A 14774-nucleotide genomic window follows, 5' to 3' on the forward strand; every position below is an offset into this window, starting at 1 on the left:
TATAGGTAGTTGAGGTCTTGGGCAGAAATGTGCAGGCTTTTTTTCTTGAATTTGTTTGTAACTTATGCATTTGTGTCATTTCTTTGTTTACGCATTTCTGTTCAATGAGAAGGTCCTCTGGGGATTTCTTCATGTGAAGTTGCTGCTTTAACATTAGTTTAATTTAAGAAAAGGTTTTTGCCCGGACTCCATTATCAATTCCCAGCTCTCAGCATCGCTAACTAGCATCAGCCACCTCTGTCTCTTTCTTTCTCCTATTCCTACCCTTAGCATATTTGGCATCACTGCACAGCACACTGGTGCAGTATTTCTCATGTTGGGCACTGCAAGAGCATGGATCTGTTTAACTGCAAATGTTTAAACTGACATTAATGATGCTCAGTAGGATGTACTGGCTGGTGTTTCCCTGAAGGAGGATTTGGAAATGGTTCTTATGCTATTGCCAAACCTCACATACCAACAGCAATACTGAGGGACTGGGAAATTCTGATCTATATCACTAAAAGTGCTGTAAAAGCCTCAGAGCTACAGTGACTGCTCACATGGATTTTCATATACCAGGCTTGCAGTTTTAGAGCACTAAATTTCTTTTCAGTCCTGGTGTTCCCAGCAAACCTGCTGCTCAGCACTGGGGTCACGGTGTAGCCCAGCAAGGAAGGGGTTACAATGACACAAAATGCATTGTAAATCCCCAGCAAATCACTTGGACTAACCACCAAAACCAGAGCTGACACTTCCTCAGTGGCCATGGTGCAGTTTGTGCCTGGCTTCCCTCTCCTCTGTATGTATCTCCTTCCCCTCCTAGCAGCATGGAGTAGATGCTGCCTAAAATCTAGGCTCAGAATAATTAATCCTGTTTTTCCCGCAATAAATTCAGTCTCCAGAGAGTCTCAGAATGCCCAGGGACCTTTGAGGAGGTCCCTTCTCCAGGCACTCAAACATTCAAACGCATTAAATGTATTGGAGGTGGGGAAGGTTGTAAGCATGTGGATTTTGGCACAAGCATGGGTGTTTGCTCTGCTGTTCTCCAGCCTCCTTCTGCTGTCATGAACAAGCTGAGAAACCCTGCCCAGAGCCTATGCCCACAAAGCAGAGTGAGTGTGTGCCTGTCCCTGAGAGCCTCAGCTGGGCAGGAGGAGAGGCAGGTTGGGGATTACAGGGTTTTCTGGGTGGACTGAGAATACAGAAGTTTTGGGTTTGGATCTGTGTGATATGTCAGTGGTCTGAAGGCAAGGAACATACATGGGGAAGATGAAACAACAGTTTATAGACAGTCTCTGTTATTTTTACAGTAATAGTGTAAAAGGTGTGGATGAATTGACTGATATGAACCTAGCACTAGTTAGTCCCAACTAGTGTGTGGCACAGGCAAAAAGAAAAAAAAATATAGGAAAAGGTCAAAAATCTGTCTGCAGTGTGTTAGGCCCCCTGTGCTGATGGGGCTCCTGCCCAGTTTGTGTGGTAGAGTGGCATGTGAGCAGTGCCGTGGCAGCATCACATTTGCCTGCCTCCAGTTCTGCTGCCCAAATCAACACGAGTCTCATCTGTGAGTGCTCTGGGGAAAAACAGGTACAAACAAACCCCTTGTCAGGTTTCCAAGAGAGGGAGGAGGCAGGAAGGGCAGCCCTGGCACTGACCCAGCCCTGGAGAGCCAGCGTCCACAGGGCAGTACTGAAATGCCAAGGAAAAGCACAGCCCCCTGCCTCCTGTACAGCCTGCAGGTTTGTCCCAAGACTCTCCCTTTACACACCCCACACAGGGCACTGGCCATGGCAGTGTGTCCCTGCTGCCGAGTCCTGCAGAAAGAACCCCATCTTTCCCCTCCTCCCATCCAAAATGCAGCTCGATGGCTGGGGGCTGCTCCCATAGCCTGGATAAGCAAGACACAAAGCGCTGTTTGCTCTAGGGCTAATTAGAGCTATCCTATCAATTAGTCTGTGAAAGAACCCGTGCCCTGAGCTGCACGGAGCGAATCCCAGCCCACAGAACCTCGGCCAGGCGCTGGGACTGCGCTCCCCGGGGCTCCCCCCTGAGCCTGCCCAGCCCTGCCCAGCCCAGCCCCCGCGGACGTCAGCAGCTCAGACACAGCAGCGTGTTATTGTCCCCACCGGGGACCGCGACAAGGAGCCGGCACCGCGGGTCCCCGGGGCTGGGCAGCTCTGCCTTCCCACAGAGGCTGTGCCACCCTCCCCTCGTGGGCACACATCTGGCGCTTCAAACCCATCGTTGATGGTTTTGGACGATCACATCGTCCTGTGATCTGGTGATTTTACACCGTGTCACAACGGTTGCTACATCCTTGGTTTTTTTCCTCTTAGATTTTGTTCTCTCAAGCCCCTCAAGGCTGGATATTAGATGGGCTATTTGCTTAAAGAAATAAAAAAGGGCTTTCCAGATCTCCTGTTCACAGACAAAAGGCTTTAAAGTACCAGCCAGAGGGTTTAGGAAGAAGCAGATAAAAGCAATTTTCCAATGGTTCTCTTAATATATTCTGAAAAACAGGGAATTTTATCTAGGCTTGTGATTGGTTTTGGATTTAACTCCTAACCTTAAAGTTGGATTTTGTATCCTAACCTGAGGATGGGGATGCTGCATTTTTCTGGAGGGAAGGGTGAGTGTGTGTGCACTGCCCGGTCCCCAGGAGGGTGGGGGGAATGGGTGGCAGCAGCTGCACACCTCTAGCAGTCACTCAAAACCCTCGGAGCTCCCCTGCACCGCGGGGGCTGATGAATGGCACCACTCTGGCACAGCGCTGTCAGAGCCCTGAGCAGGGCACAGGATGGGGAATGGGATGATCCATGGAGGAATCACAAAAGGGAAAAGGAAGGTAGCTGCATCCTGAGCACACAGAGCTGATCTGTCCTGCTTAGCTGGGCTTGTCCTAGGCTGGAGTGGCTCCTCCTGGCTGTTCACCCCATGGCTGGTGCAGGCAGCTCTGCCCCAGAGTTCCCAGTGTGCTGCTACATGCTCCCTGGACTGCAGCAAAATCCTTTTTCAGCTTTTTCTTACAAACTGGGATGATTTCTGGGAAAGGATTTGGGGAGGGGGGGAGCACAGGCGGCTGTGCAGCATCTCAGACCTGTGTGGAAGACAGCTTGCTCCACCCTGGAGCCTGGCTACAAAGAAACCCCTTCGTTCCTGCCATTCTTTGCCATTTAAGGATTTCAAACGGGTAGCAAATACATGGGGAAGGCACACGCCACCGCCAGGCTCACCTCCCAGCCTCACAGATGGTGCCAGACCTGACGCCAGCCGTGTGAAGAGCCTCGGCATGGTGGTCTCCTGACAGATTTTCCTGCAGACACGCTGCAGAATCAGGAGGCTGAGAGCAGCGGGATGGTCCCCATGTGGTCACACACGTTGCTGGGGGACAGGGCTCAGAGCCCCCCGTGCGCAGAGCTGGGTGCTGACTGGCTGCCATAAAGCAGGAATCGCACACAGGGGGGACAAATGCCTCGCTAGAGCTCCCTAAGGAGCTTCTAGGAGCAATGGTTACCCTGAGAGCCTCTCTGGTGCACCCCGCAGGAGGTGCCCCAGCTCCTGCCCTCAGCCTGTGTGAGTGATGCTGTTTGTCTTGCAGGGCAGGGGGTGATGGTGGAGCTGGAGGTGCACTGTACATCAAACCTCAGGTGCAGAAAGGGAGAGGGAAGCTTGGATTCCTTGGCTTTGCAGGGGAGGAGGAGCAGGGGCTGTGAGCTCCCAGGAGAGTCTGGACTCCCTGGCTGTGAAGCTGCATCCCAGCACTGCCATGCCCTGATGTGATGAGGAGGTTGGGGTGAAAGATGGGAAACACATTGAGGGGCTCACCTGCAGGGTGTGAGTGCTGCCTGAGGAAGGGTGGGAGAGGGAGGCTGCAGCCAGCAATAGGGGCAGCAGTGAAAAAACAAACTGAACGGAACAAAAAAAACCCAACCTCAACCCTTGGTGGCAGCCTGCCAGCTCCAGCTGGTTTCATAAGGACATTTCAGCCTAAAAATACACAAATACTCAGCCAAAAAAAGTCAAATCTTTCTGCGCCAAATCTGTCACCCACAGCCCTTCACAAGGCAGGAAGAAATTCCTGTTGGGTCTGTCAGTCGGAGATGAGAACAGATTAGCCGGGGTTCAGGACTGTGGTTCAGCAGGTTTCCTTGGGGGGATGCCCTGTGCTGTGTTTATAGCTGCTCCTCACCACTAAGCAAAATGTGAAAAAGGGAAGAGATGGTTTCCAAATGTCTCCTCCTCCAGGCAGTGTGAACTACCTCAGCTCCTACCCTTTTGGTGTGAGCTTTGCCAAAATGGGGACAGCCCTGATCTGATGAGCCCATTTAATTGTGTCTCATTAAATACCAATTTACTTACTCAAGGTGTCAAGATTTTACTAATCCCAGGCCAAGGACAACACAGCTACGATGGAACACAGAATGAAAAATGGCAGGGAGGTGGCAGGTACTGCTATGCCTTTGTGCTCAAGGAATGAACTGCCTATGTAGCTTCTCTGCTCCTCCTTGCAGGGCAGTCTGTATCTCCTGTGTCTCTTCAGAGCTGTACCCCAAAAGAGGCTGGGTCTGGTGGAGCTCTGCCTCTGCCCTGGAGTCTGAGAGGGGCAGAGTGGGATGGGCACTGTAACAAGATCCAATATTTTATGATGAGGCTGTGTTATGTAGAGTCCTGCAGACTTCTGTCTGGGAGTTTTCTGCCAAAGAAGCTCAGTCTTGCTTTCCTGTCAGAGTTTGGTGGGATAGGAAGGAGACTTAACACCTACAGTCAAGGTAATCTGACGTGGTCTCCACTCTGCTTTGGGCCAACAGAGGCAGCCCCTGGAGAGTTTGTACCAAATTTTGGTGAAATTGGGTGTTCCAGATGGATGAAGACTTTGGGGGAGATGCTGGAAAACATCCAGCTGATTTAAAACACAATGTCTTTGCTATTGTGCTCTTCCTCCACCTCACAGTCAGCCTGAGGTGAAGCCATATAATAACAGCAATTCCTCAATTTATGAGGGTAATAATGAAACTAAGACCTCTACCAAGCCCAAGCCCTGCAAGACTGTAACAGGCTGAAGCTCAGATTGCCTGTGTCTCCCTCACCTTGCACTGACAAGAAACAGCCCTGCTCCAGAACCAGCACCAGCACCAGCAGACATTGCAGAGCTGATCCTCCCTGGAAATAGATTTGCATTTCATTTGTGGGAATAGAGCAAAGTTGGTGATTCCAGTCAACCAGCTCTGGCCTTTATGGACTGTTTTGTTTTTCTTATTGTAGGGGAATTTGATTATTCAGCGCTGGTGGGCATATTTACTTACTGGGGTAAATTAAACCATAAATTCAGACAAATGTACCTACCTCTACACTTGTGATGTATTTTTCCTTTCTGCTTTATTGGGCTCCAAGACACAAAGGTGCATTGTTCAATAAACAGCGCAATGCAAGTCATCCCAATTAATTGGATTGTTCCATTTATGCTGCTACTGCCTCCAATTAAATGCAAGGGAGCGCAAGTGACAGGCACGAGTAAGATGGGTGTGCAGAAAACCATATTCTAATGCAAAAGCTGTGATGAGAAAATGGAATCTACACACCTGATGGGAATATTAATGCAAAACCATGACCTATAATTTTTCTTTCTTCAGTCTGGGCGTGCCAGAAACAATTGCAGCTCATTAAAATGGATCATGTCCTGACAGTCATGCATAATGACCAAGTCCCACAAGCCCCATGGTTTAAATGTTTGCCTAGCTGGTGAAGCCAGCAAGGTAAATGTTTAGACCATGGGACTTGTGGGACATGGACATTATCATAGAGCTGCATGGTCCTGCTTGACTAGACACAGGAAAGTGCAGCAAACCTCGAAGACCCTTTCTCTCTTTTAAACCCAGTGTTATCAGAAAAAGAGTGAAGGGAAAAAGAACAAACCCAAGAGTGCCAGTGTGGGTTGGACCTCTGGAGTTCATCTGGCCCATCCCCCTTTTCAAAGCAGGACCAACTTCAAAGTTAAATTCAGTTTGAAAGTTAGCTCAGGTGGCTCAGTGTTGAGCACTCACTTCCAAGGATGAAGATTTTACAGCCTCTCTGGGCAGTCTGTTCCAATGCTGCCTTGTCAGGGCTCAATCTGGAAGCCATTCACCACATCACAACAACATCTGGCTCTACTTTCTTAACTGCTTTTTTGATGCAAAGTGTGTGTTGGCACGTGGGATGCAGTAAGAATCAGTAGGGAAGGTGATAGCGTTGTGCAAAGACAATTCTTTTGCAAGGAAAATAGATCAGAAAGCAGTCCCACACAAGATGGAGTGAGAAGGAAGACACTGCAGTATTTTATTCTGACTCTGGTGCCTTTTTTCCGTAAGACACTTCCAGAACAATTCTTGAAGATATAACCAAATAACTAAATAACCAGAAATAACCAAATGTTGTCCAGTTTGGGCTTGGTATTTGGCACAGACTTGAGATGTCAGTGCTGTGGTTAGCTGTGCTAGAGCAACAAACACAACTGCATCTCTCTTTCTCCACTGAGCAATGAGGTCTGTATCCCTCTTCAGAGGCATCTCTCTCTCCTTGGCTCCTGATGGAGGGAGCCAAAGGCAACAAGCTTCCTAGCCCTGACACCTCTGATATGTGTGAAGATGGATGGGTTGAATGCAGACCTAAAATATTTTACATTTTCACGGTAGTTTCACAGCCCTGGCATTATCAAATGATCTTTCAAAGTACTTGGAAGCAGGATGAGAAGAACTTGAGATAGGTTCTGGCTTTTTTGTGTCTGTGTACTTGCAAACTGTCTCTGCCTACACATCTTGCAGGGCCTGTTCCTGTTTGGAGATGCACACGGAAAATTAGTGCTCGTGTGGATGCTCTGTCTGCTCCATTTCCCCCCTGCAGTTTGGAGGCTGTTCAAAGCCAGTCCCCATCCATGGGTGCTTAAGATCAGACTTGCCCTATGTGCTGCACTCCACTGACCAGCCTAGTTAGGAACTCGAGGCTAGGAAACACAAAACAATTTTAAAATCTGAACAAAAGTAGGAGATTAAGGAAACCAGCTGGAAACCTCTGTTTTGCTGATTTTGAAAGCAAAATGTGGGTCACATATGTGCTTCTACAGACAGAAACTGGCTGGAGAAGAAAAAGACATCAGCATTGCCCAGACTCTTTGATGATCAGAGGTAGATTTAGCTCCTAGGCATAGAGACAAGAAAGGAAGAGGAGACTAAGTTGGAATAAAAACATAATCAAGATATTAGGAATGTGGAACGCAACCCACCCGTAAATTTGCCTCAGGGAACTACAAAAAAATGCAGTAAAAATAAAAAAAAGAAGAATCCAATTGCTACATCTTAACTCTCTTCCGTTGTCTTGCCTTCCTTATGGTTTTGCTTTTTGCAGTCCAAGACACAGGGGGTCCATTATAGAACCTTCCCTCTTCCTCGACCATGTTTTTTCTTTGTAAAAGTGCTGTTTTCTACTGCTCCTTTGCAGCAGCTACGAAACCCTCGCTAAGGACTGGCTGACTTCAGAGCCCAAAAGAAACAAAGCTTTGCAGGAAATCCATACTTGTCTGCATGTATCAGAGGCTAGAAAGCAATGTGCTCTGGTCCATCTGGCTCCAGAAGGGAGCTAAGACTCACTTCTTGTTTAGTCTAACACAAAAGATTAAACTTATTTTCAGTGCAATTGATGACAGAGTGGTAAGAGCCATGCTGCCGACCCTTGCAGGCTGTTGATTAGCCTGTGACTTGGTCTCCCAGGGGCTGCAACAGAAGGCCTGTTGTTCCAGCCATTTAAAAAAAACTCAAGGTAAAGCACTGAAAGAACAATTAAAGACAACAGCAGCACTGACTCAGAGAAGCTCAGGTGGTGCTTCCCTAGAAATAGCCAAGCAGCAGGGGGAGGTTCTGAAAAGAATTCAGGGCATTTGGTGGGTGGTTTCTGGGGTGAAGGGAAGTGCCTGGAGCACTCCTGAAGGTCTCACCTGTGCTGGCCACAACATGACCTGGTCACTTGGTGCCTTCAGGCTTTGTGGCATGTGCTGAGCAGTCATGGAGCACAATCTCCAACTCCTGCAGGAAACTTCCCTCCTGCCAGCAAAATGCCAGTCCCTAAGGCTTAACACCAAGAGAAGCCTGAAATGAAATGCTACTGCAGTTCACTGCCTGTCGCTGTTTTTCAGACTTTGGAGAACTTAGAATTCAGTTCTTTTCTGGAATTTATTTTTCTCAGCCCTAATGAAAACACATTTTGTAGTTGTTAGTGTTTTAAATTGAGTATCAGTGTCAATGAAGACAAGCCTTTTCCCAGGGTGGGAAAAAATATAAAACTGTCTCAAATCTTCCACTCATGCAAAAGTAAACAACCCTAAAGCACTGAAGAATTAAATAAAATATATGCCTCTTTTCACTGGGAGTCCACTGGGCGTGAATAAGTGCCATGTGAGGCTCTCACTTGCACCACCATCTCCTGTGATGGCACCAGGGCCTAGAGGTGCAGAAGGATGTATTTTGGTGCCCTGCCATGTGACAACATCTTTGTTCCCAGTGGTGGAGCCACCAGAGGCTCCTGAACACCAGCAGGGCTGTAAATGAGATGGGCTTTGTTATCCCCAGCTTCTCCACCAGCCTAGCCCAGAGAAAAAAGGTGTCCAGCCACCACAACTCACAGCTAAGGAGAGAGGCATCACAGCCCCTCCCTGGCACAGAGGGCCATCCATCCTCATCTGGATGCAAGAGATTTTGTCAGAGACACCAGAATTCATTTGGCTGGGCTGCAACCCCTAGATTGCAATTGCTGTGAATACTACAGCACAGAGCCTCTTCAGTTGATGTCTAGAAACTGCTTGTGGTTTCAGAGCTCTTGCTGATGAATTGCACAGCAGCTGGTCATATTGGGAGGGCTCTGCTTATTATTTTCAACTGCTATCTTGCATGGAAGGAAAATCAAAATACTTTCCTCAAGGTAATTGGCTCTAAAACAATTGCAGGTTTTTCCACAAAGCTGTAATGCAATTAGGACTGGCATTTTAGATAATTTATATCTCTAAAGGTATGTTTATGCCATCATACCCTTATTTTGTAAAAAAAAAAAAATTAAAAAAAAGGAAAAAAGAAAAAGCTGCTGGCAAGAGAAACCTTATTTTGCTATTACAGGCAATGAAATACAGATTAAACCATCATCCACCTAGTACTGATTAAAAGGCAGCAGAATGCCAGGATCATCTCTGAGGTGTGATCATGGTTGGGTAGGATGTTGTGTCACCAACCACACATCTGCAGGTTTCCCATTCAGTTTTCCATCAATGCCAAATGATGTGCCATCACTTGCCTTCTGCTGCAGCAGCTCAAGAGCTGCTCTCCCCAGCTGCCCTGCCAGCTTGGATGGCAGCAGCTGGTGCAGCTGGGAGCACCAGGCCCACCACACAGAACAAAACCAGCAGCCACACCAGTGCCTGGATTGTGCTTTTGATATCCAGGAACACCCCAAGCAGAGATGCCAAACAATCCAAACACAATAACAGCTCCAGAAGTTCATGAAACAGCTGATGAACTTGTTGATATGGGATATTGTGACAGCCAAAAGCATGGACATAGCATTGCCCAACACCATTGAGAAGCTTCTGCTTCCCTGATTGGCAAAAGGTCCAAGGGTACAGCTGGGGAAATGAATGCTCTCTGCATGCCTGGTCCTTGTGTTTATACATAACCACCTTTGGCTGACTCTTGCCCAAGATACAGTCCAGGGCCAGGGGCATTTTGCCTGACTGTAACAGGTGCTGTGATTGAAATTATGGGATGAAATCCTTTAGTCTCCTAAAGGTTGAAGCGAATATATTGGATCAATTATCATTACAAATAGGTCTGAACTGAAACTAGGGACACGGAACATCTCTTCAGAGCCACAGCAGGCATTTATGGGTGGATGTCCTGTCCTCATGGCAGTATGAACCAAAGGCATGGATTCAGACAATCCCCATTGAATGACATCTGGATGTGGTCCCCAATGGTAGAGAAGCCACTGACTGTATTACAAGAGTAACTCAATACCCCTGGAAAAGTAAAGATGTCCCTTACCCTTGGTTGTAATCCAGCTGACCTATCAGCACACTGTACAACTACAGAAGGGCCAGTGGGAAAGAAAAGCAAACAGAGGAAAGAAAAGCAAACCCAAGAGCTGCACTGCTGTGCAAAGCAGGTGATCACACCCTTCTGTTCTCAATCAGACAGACAAAGGAGCCATCTGCTGTGCCCACAGGTTGATCTGCCTATATTCACTAGATCCATGTTTACAAAAACCTACCTTGAGACATTTGGGAGCAGTTTGGGAACCTGGCCCCTTGGGGTCACAGACCTGACCCCAGACTGGCCAAGAGGGGACATGAATGTCCTGCCTGATCCTCTGTGCTTTGCAGTGGCCTGTGACACAACACACATCCCAAACTATAAACAGAGACACGTTCAGTTCCACTGCTATGAGGTCATTCACTTCAGTCAAAACTTGAACAAATCCAAATGCAGCTTCTTAACATGCAAGGCTATGGCCAGGGATACTCACTATTGGGCTGAGTCGTTAAGTTGATATTCCCGGGACCGGTTGAAGCATTCTTGGATCCCAGAGTCTGCCCAGAGCCTCATCATAGCTGACAGCAGCTCTGGAGAGAAGGGCTCTGTGTCCTCCATCCGACTTACGACATCGCAGACCATCTTGGCATCAGCCTGCAGAGGAAAGAAACAAGAGCTCACAGAGATGCTTAGGCAGAATTTGGAGCCAGAGATTTCAGAAACAGTTCACTAAAACATCAGGAGTAAAAAGGCCTTGTTTCTCAGGATGGGGCTTTAGCATCCACACTGTGTGATCCAGCTGAAAGGGCAAAAGGAGGATGGAGGAAGGAAATCACAAGGAAAAAGATTGTGCAATCCACCTCATATCAACAAGTACTTCTATTCAACAGACAAAGCAGTCTGCACTGCATGTGGAATTTCATAAGAACAGATGGGAATTTATACATGTACAAGGATATTTAAAATTGTTAGCAACAATGCCTTGCTTTAACTGAAAGTGGAAACTTGCTGAAGTGGGGGCTTTGTATCAGAAAGAACTAGAAAGACTCCAGAAACACTTTTTTTTTCCAGATGCTGTTTTTTTGCTTTTCCTAAATTCTTGTTCTCTGCTATGACCCCCTGCTAGGAGGGCTAATTCATGCTAATGCAGACCACCTTGGCTGGCCGTGGTGCTCTGTGACTCAGAGGGAGAGGAATCTCCCACGGCTACAGAGCATGGCAGTGAGGTCAGGGCCAGCTGGCCATTTTCAGATGGAATCTTTTTTGGTGAGAAAAAATGAGATTCATAGGGACAGCAATGTTTCCTGGAGGATAGTGCTCTGACACAACTTGGGTCTGGAAGATGTCTCAGATTTAGGATGGGAATGTCTAGACAGCCTTGGAATAGCTGAGTTCAGCCTTCCTGTAATAGTCCATGGTGGCTGATGCTTCACTCATTTGTGAAGAAGGACACCCAGATTCATGACTATGCTTGCTTTGCAAGAAGTAAACTCCCACAGCACCCACAGACTCCTGAAACCCTTGGGATGTTGACTAATCTGTAGAGTTTTTCTTTCATTGCTTTGAAAATCTTATATTGCTACTAGCTGAAACAAACCCAATTATTATTACTATAATTAATTGGAAAAGAGGAGCTCTTGTTCCTTGTGTGTGTGCAGCAAGCTTGTGAAGACAACCTTCTTGTTTTACTATCTGGTGTCTTGTGTGCTAGACTGAACCCATTCTTGGCTAAATGTAGGTGGAAATCTTTGCCTTCCAGGGTGTTTGATCTAAGCCAGCAAGTGCACACCAGAAACAAGTGCAGGCTCTGCTCATACTTTGCTGGGGACAATTAGAAGTGACATCATTGAGGAGCACCACAATAATCTTACTGTATAGATGGAAATGACAAGTGTGTGGCAGGGTCTGTATGGTGAGGATCAAAACTCTGTAACCTCTTTACTGAACACAGAAACTGTAGAGAAATTGCAGGGCACCAAACTGAAAGCACTGGAGACTGAAGCTGCTGGAGATTTCAGTGCTCAATGAAAGAGCCTCAGGTGCCCTGAACATCCAGCCTTTATGGGCTGAAGAAGTCTCAGTACTGTATGTCTCAGTATTGTATCCCATAAAACTTAATGGGGTGGACTCTATGCTTTGAAGGCTTTATGAACATAAAATCTTCCTCACAGAGCACTTAACTTCATATTTTAGTGCCCAGGAATCTTCCCAGCCCTCTGTACAGACTCTGCTCATTTTGGCGAAAAAGTATTGGTGACTCACACCTCAAAGCCAAGAGAAACTAAGAACCTTGAAGAGTTCAGTTAATTTCAAAAGCTTGTTTTCTGCCCCGGAGTGCTTTGTGAGCTGAGTGAATATTCATAAATCATCTGTATGGTTTGCCTGCCCTGCTGGAGTGGCAGTTCTGCTCTTTTCACAGACTCTAAATGACATAAAACCTGCTAATGGCTGCGGTCTGCCTTGGCTCCAGTATTTGTGTATGTGTGATGCAGGAAAAGCATCCATGCCTCCAGTCAGGTAGAAGAATGTCTTTGTATGTTATCTTGACTGCTGGAGGGGGTTATAGGTAAAGTCACAGATCTGTCCATCTGTCTGCAATGGCAAAGCACATTTGAAGCTCTCCAGCTGTCACGGGCATGGTCTGGGCTTCTTCTGAGTTTTGTGGATTTAACTGCAGGCTGCTCTTTGCAAAACATCAGAGGCAATGGCACAGTCATCATGTTTTCTGTGCTGGGAAATAGCTGCATCACCTTTTCAACTACTGAGACTTGCGGCAGTTCCCTGTAAGACCCATCACAGGGAGGTTTTGAGCAGAAGACAGAGATGAAAAGCAATGACAAGGCAGAATGGGAGTGACCAGGCACAGACATTTCTGGCTGTGGTTATCTGTGAGCCTGTTGGGCCAGAAGTGGGGCTGAGCACGTAGGGCAGGGGATTATTTTGGTATGTGATCCTCTGCAGTAACTGGAAGTCCCTTTTGGGGACAGGAGAGGCTCTCCTCCCACAGCACGGACACCTGCCTGCAGGGCAGACAGAGGCAGCAGGCTGAAACAGGGGAAGAACTAGAAGGAAAGTTTATTGCTTCTGCTGAACAGTAGTAACCATATTCCAGACTTAGTTTTATTTTGCAGAGTGAACCACTGAGCTCTTGGTTTTACAGATGCAGAAAAAGCAGGTGCAATGAGTATTTTTAAAACGTCCCCCTGCCAAGGTTGAAGTCCCTCTGTCAAGGAGCATGGTGCTATCCAGGAGTTCAGCCATTTGTTAGATGATTTAACGAGCAATTAAGGATCCATGAAGAGAAGATACCCCTTTCTTTTCTCACTCTCCAGGCTGTGTCTCAAGCTGGGAATGACATTAAAATCTCCAACTCCCCCTGGGCCCAGCAGGTAGATTTTAAATACTGCCTGATTGACTTTTCCCTGCCTGCCTCCCCTGGGTCTGCTGCTCCTGCTTTTCCCGAGGTGAGAGGAGCCGAGCCTCCTGCCACGCTGTACTTCAGCCAGCAATTAAATAAAGCAAAACAAAACAGGCAAACCAGCCCCCCACTCCCCTGCCTTGCAGTTCCCATCCGACAGGGCTGCTGTTAATGAACATCACGGTGGCATTTCAGCTACCTCGGGAGCTAAAAATAGGCAGTGCTTGGCCCCTGGGATTGCTGGAAGGAGCTACAAAATGGTGCAGAGCTCATTCCACCACTGCTGCCTCTGCCATTCCCAGCTGCTCTGTCTTCTGTCTCCTTGGAACAAGACATCTGGGAGGAGGGTAAGAGGTCAGGCTGGTCTCCATGCTGGTTCTTACCCAGCACGAGCATCCTAGCCTATCTCTGCAGCATTCTGACACGTCCTGCTGCCACTCCCCAATGGCTTTTGTTTTCCACAGCAGGTGAAACCCTAACACCTGAGCTGAATGCCTTTGGGCAGTTCATTACGGAGAGTGGCATTTGACACTTTGTGTCATTCCTGAATGCTGATTCCATCCACCTACAGAGGGACAATTAAAGCTGGCTGGGCATGGCCTGGGGAGACAGCTGAGCTTAGAGACTGTGGTAAAGTGAAATTATACATCCAGGCTTTAGACATCAAGCTAAGACACCAAATAAGTCTTTACTAAAGAACAGACCTGCACTCTGGCTGGGGAACGGAGAGGGCTCTGTAGGGCCAGGGCAGGGTCTGAAATCCACAGGCAGATGTGGACAAGAAGCTTGTAAACCCAGTGGGAAGTTGGCATGTGTCACTCCTAACCCCAGGTTGTGGGCTACCTGTGCACCACACTTCTGGTATAAATGCTGTTCAAAAGGGGATCTGTTCTCTCCCTAACCTGGATATAACTGCAGTTATTTAATTGTCTCCCATATGTCACTGTCACCAAGCTCACAGCCTGTGCTCAGCATACAAACCTGTGACTTGCAACAGCCACACAGCCCCATTAATGTGTTACCTGGCTGGAAGGGAGAGGGGCCCCTCCCTGCAGTCTGACACTACTGGCAGTTGCCTTTGTCTCTGCAAGCAAGTTATGTTCCATCACCCTGACACAGACCACCCCTAATTACTTGTTCCTCACCACCCCCCATGACAGGTGCCCATGAAGATACCAGCAGGGCTGCACTATGAAGGTACCAGCAAAGCTGCTGCTGCTCTGGCTGCTGTGGAGTCAGACTGGAGTAGGACCTAGGTCCCCATCTCTGTCTATCCTAGGGCAAATCCAAGCTCTGATCCTTTGAAGTTGCCTGGACACTGACTAGGA

At 47.7% G+C, this 14774-nt stretch overlaps 1 protein-coding gene across 2 annotated transcripts in view; it reads right to left on the minus strand.

Moving 5' to 3' along the window:
* The window catches only part of GNAO1 (G protein subunit alpha o1), a 141732-nt gene that overhangs the window by 37021 nt on the left and 89937 nt on the right, over positions 1-14774 (minus strand). For both annotated transcript variants that reach the window (XM_039721263.1, XM_039721262.1), the window contains exon 4: positions 10522-10682. In XM_039721263.1, coding sequence (XP_039577197.1) covers positions 10522-10682 — 161 coding nt within the window. The remainder of the gene's footprint in view (positions 1-10521; positions 10683-14774) is intronic.

This window comes from Passer montanus, unplaced genomic scaffold, assembly GCF_014805655.1.
Source record: "Passer montanus isolate IOZ18808 unplaced genomic scaffold, ASM1480565v1 scaffold45, whole genome shotgun sequence".
NCBI classification, from domain to species: Eukaryota; Metazoa; Chordata; class Aves; order Passeriformes; family Passeridae; genus Passer; species Passer montanus.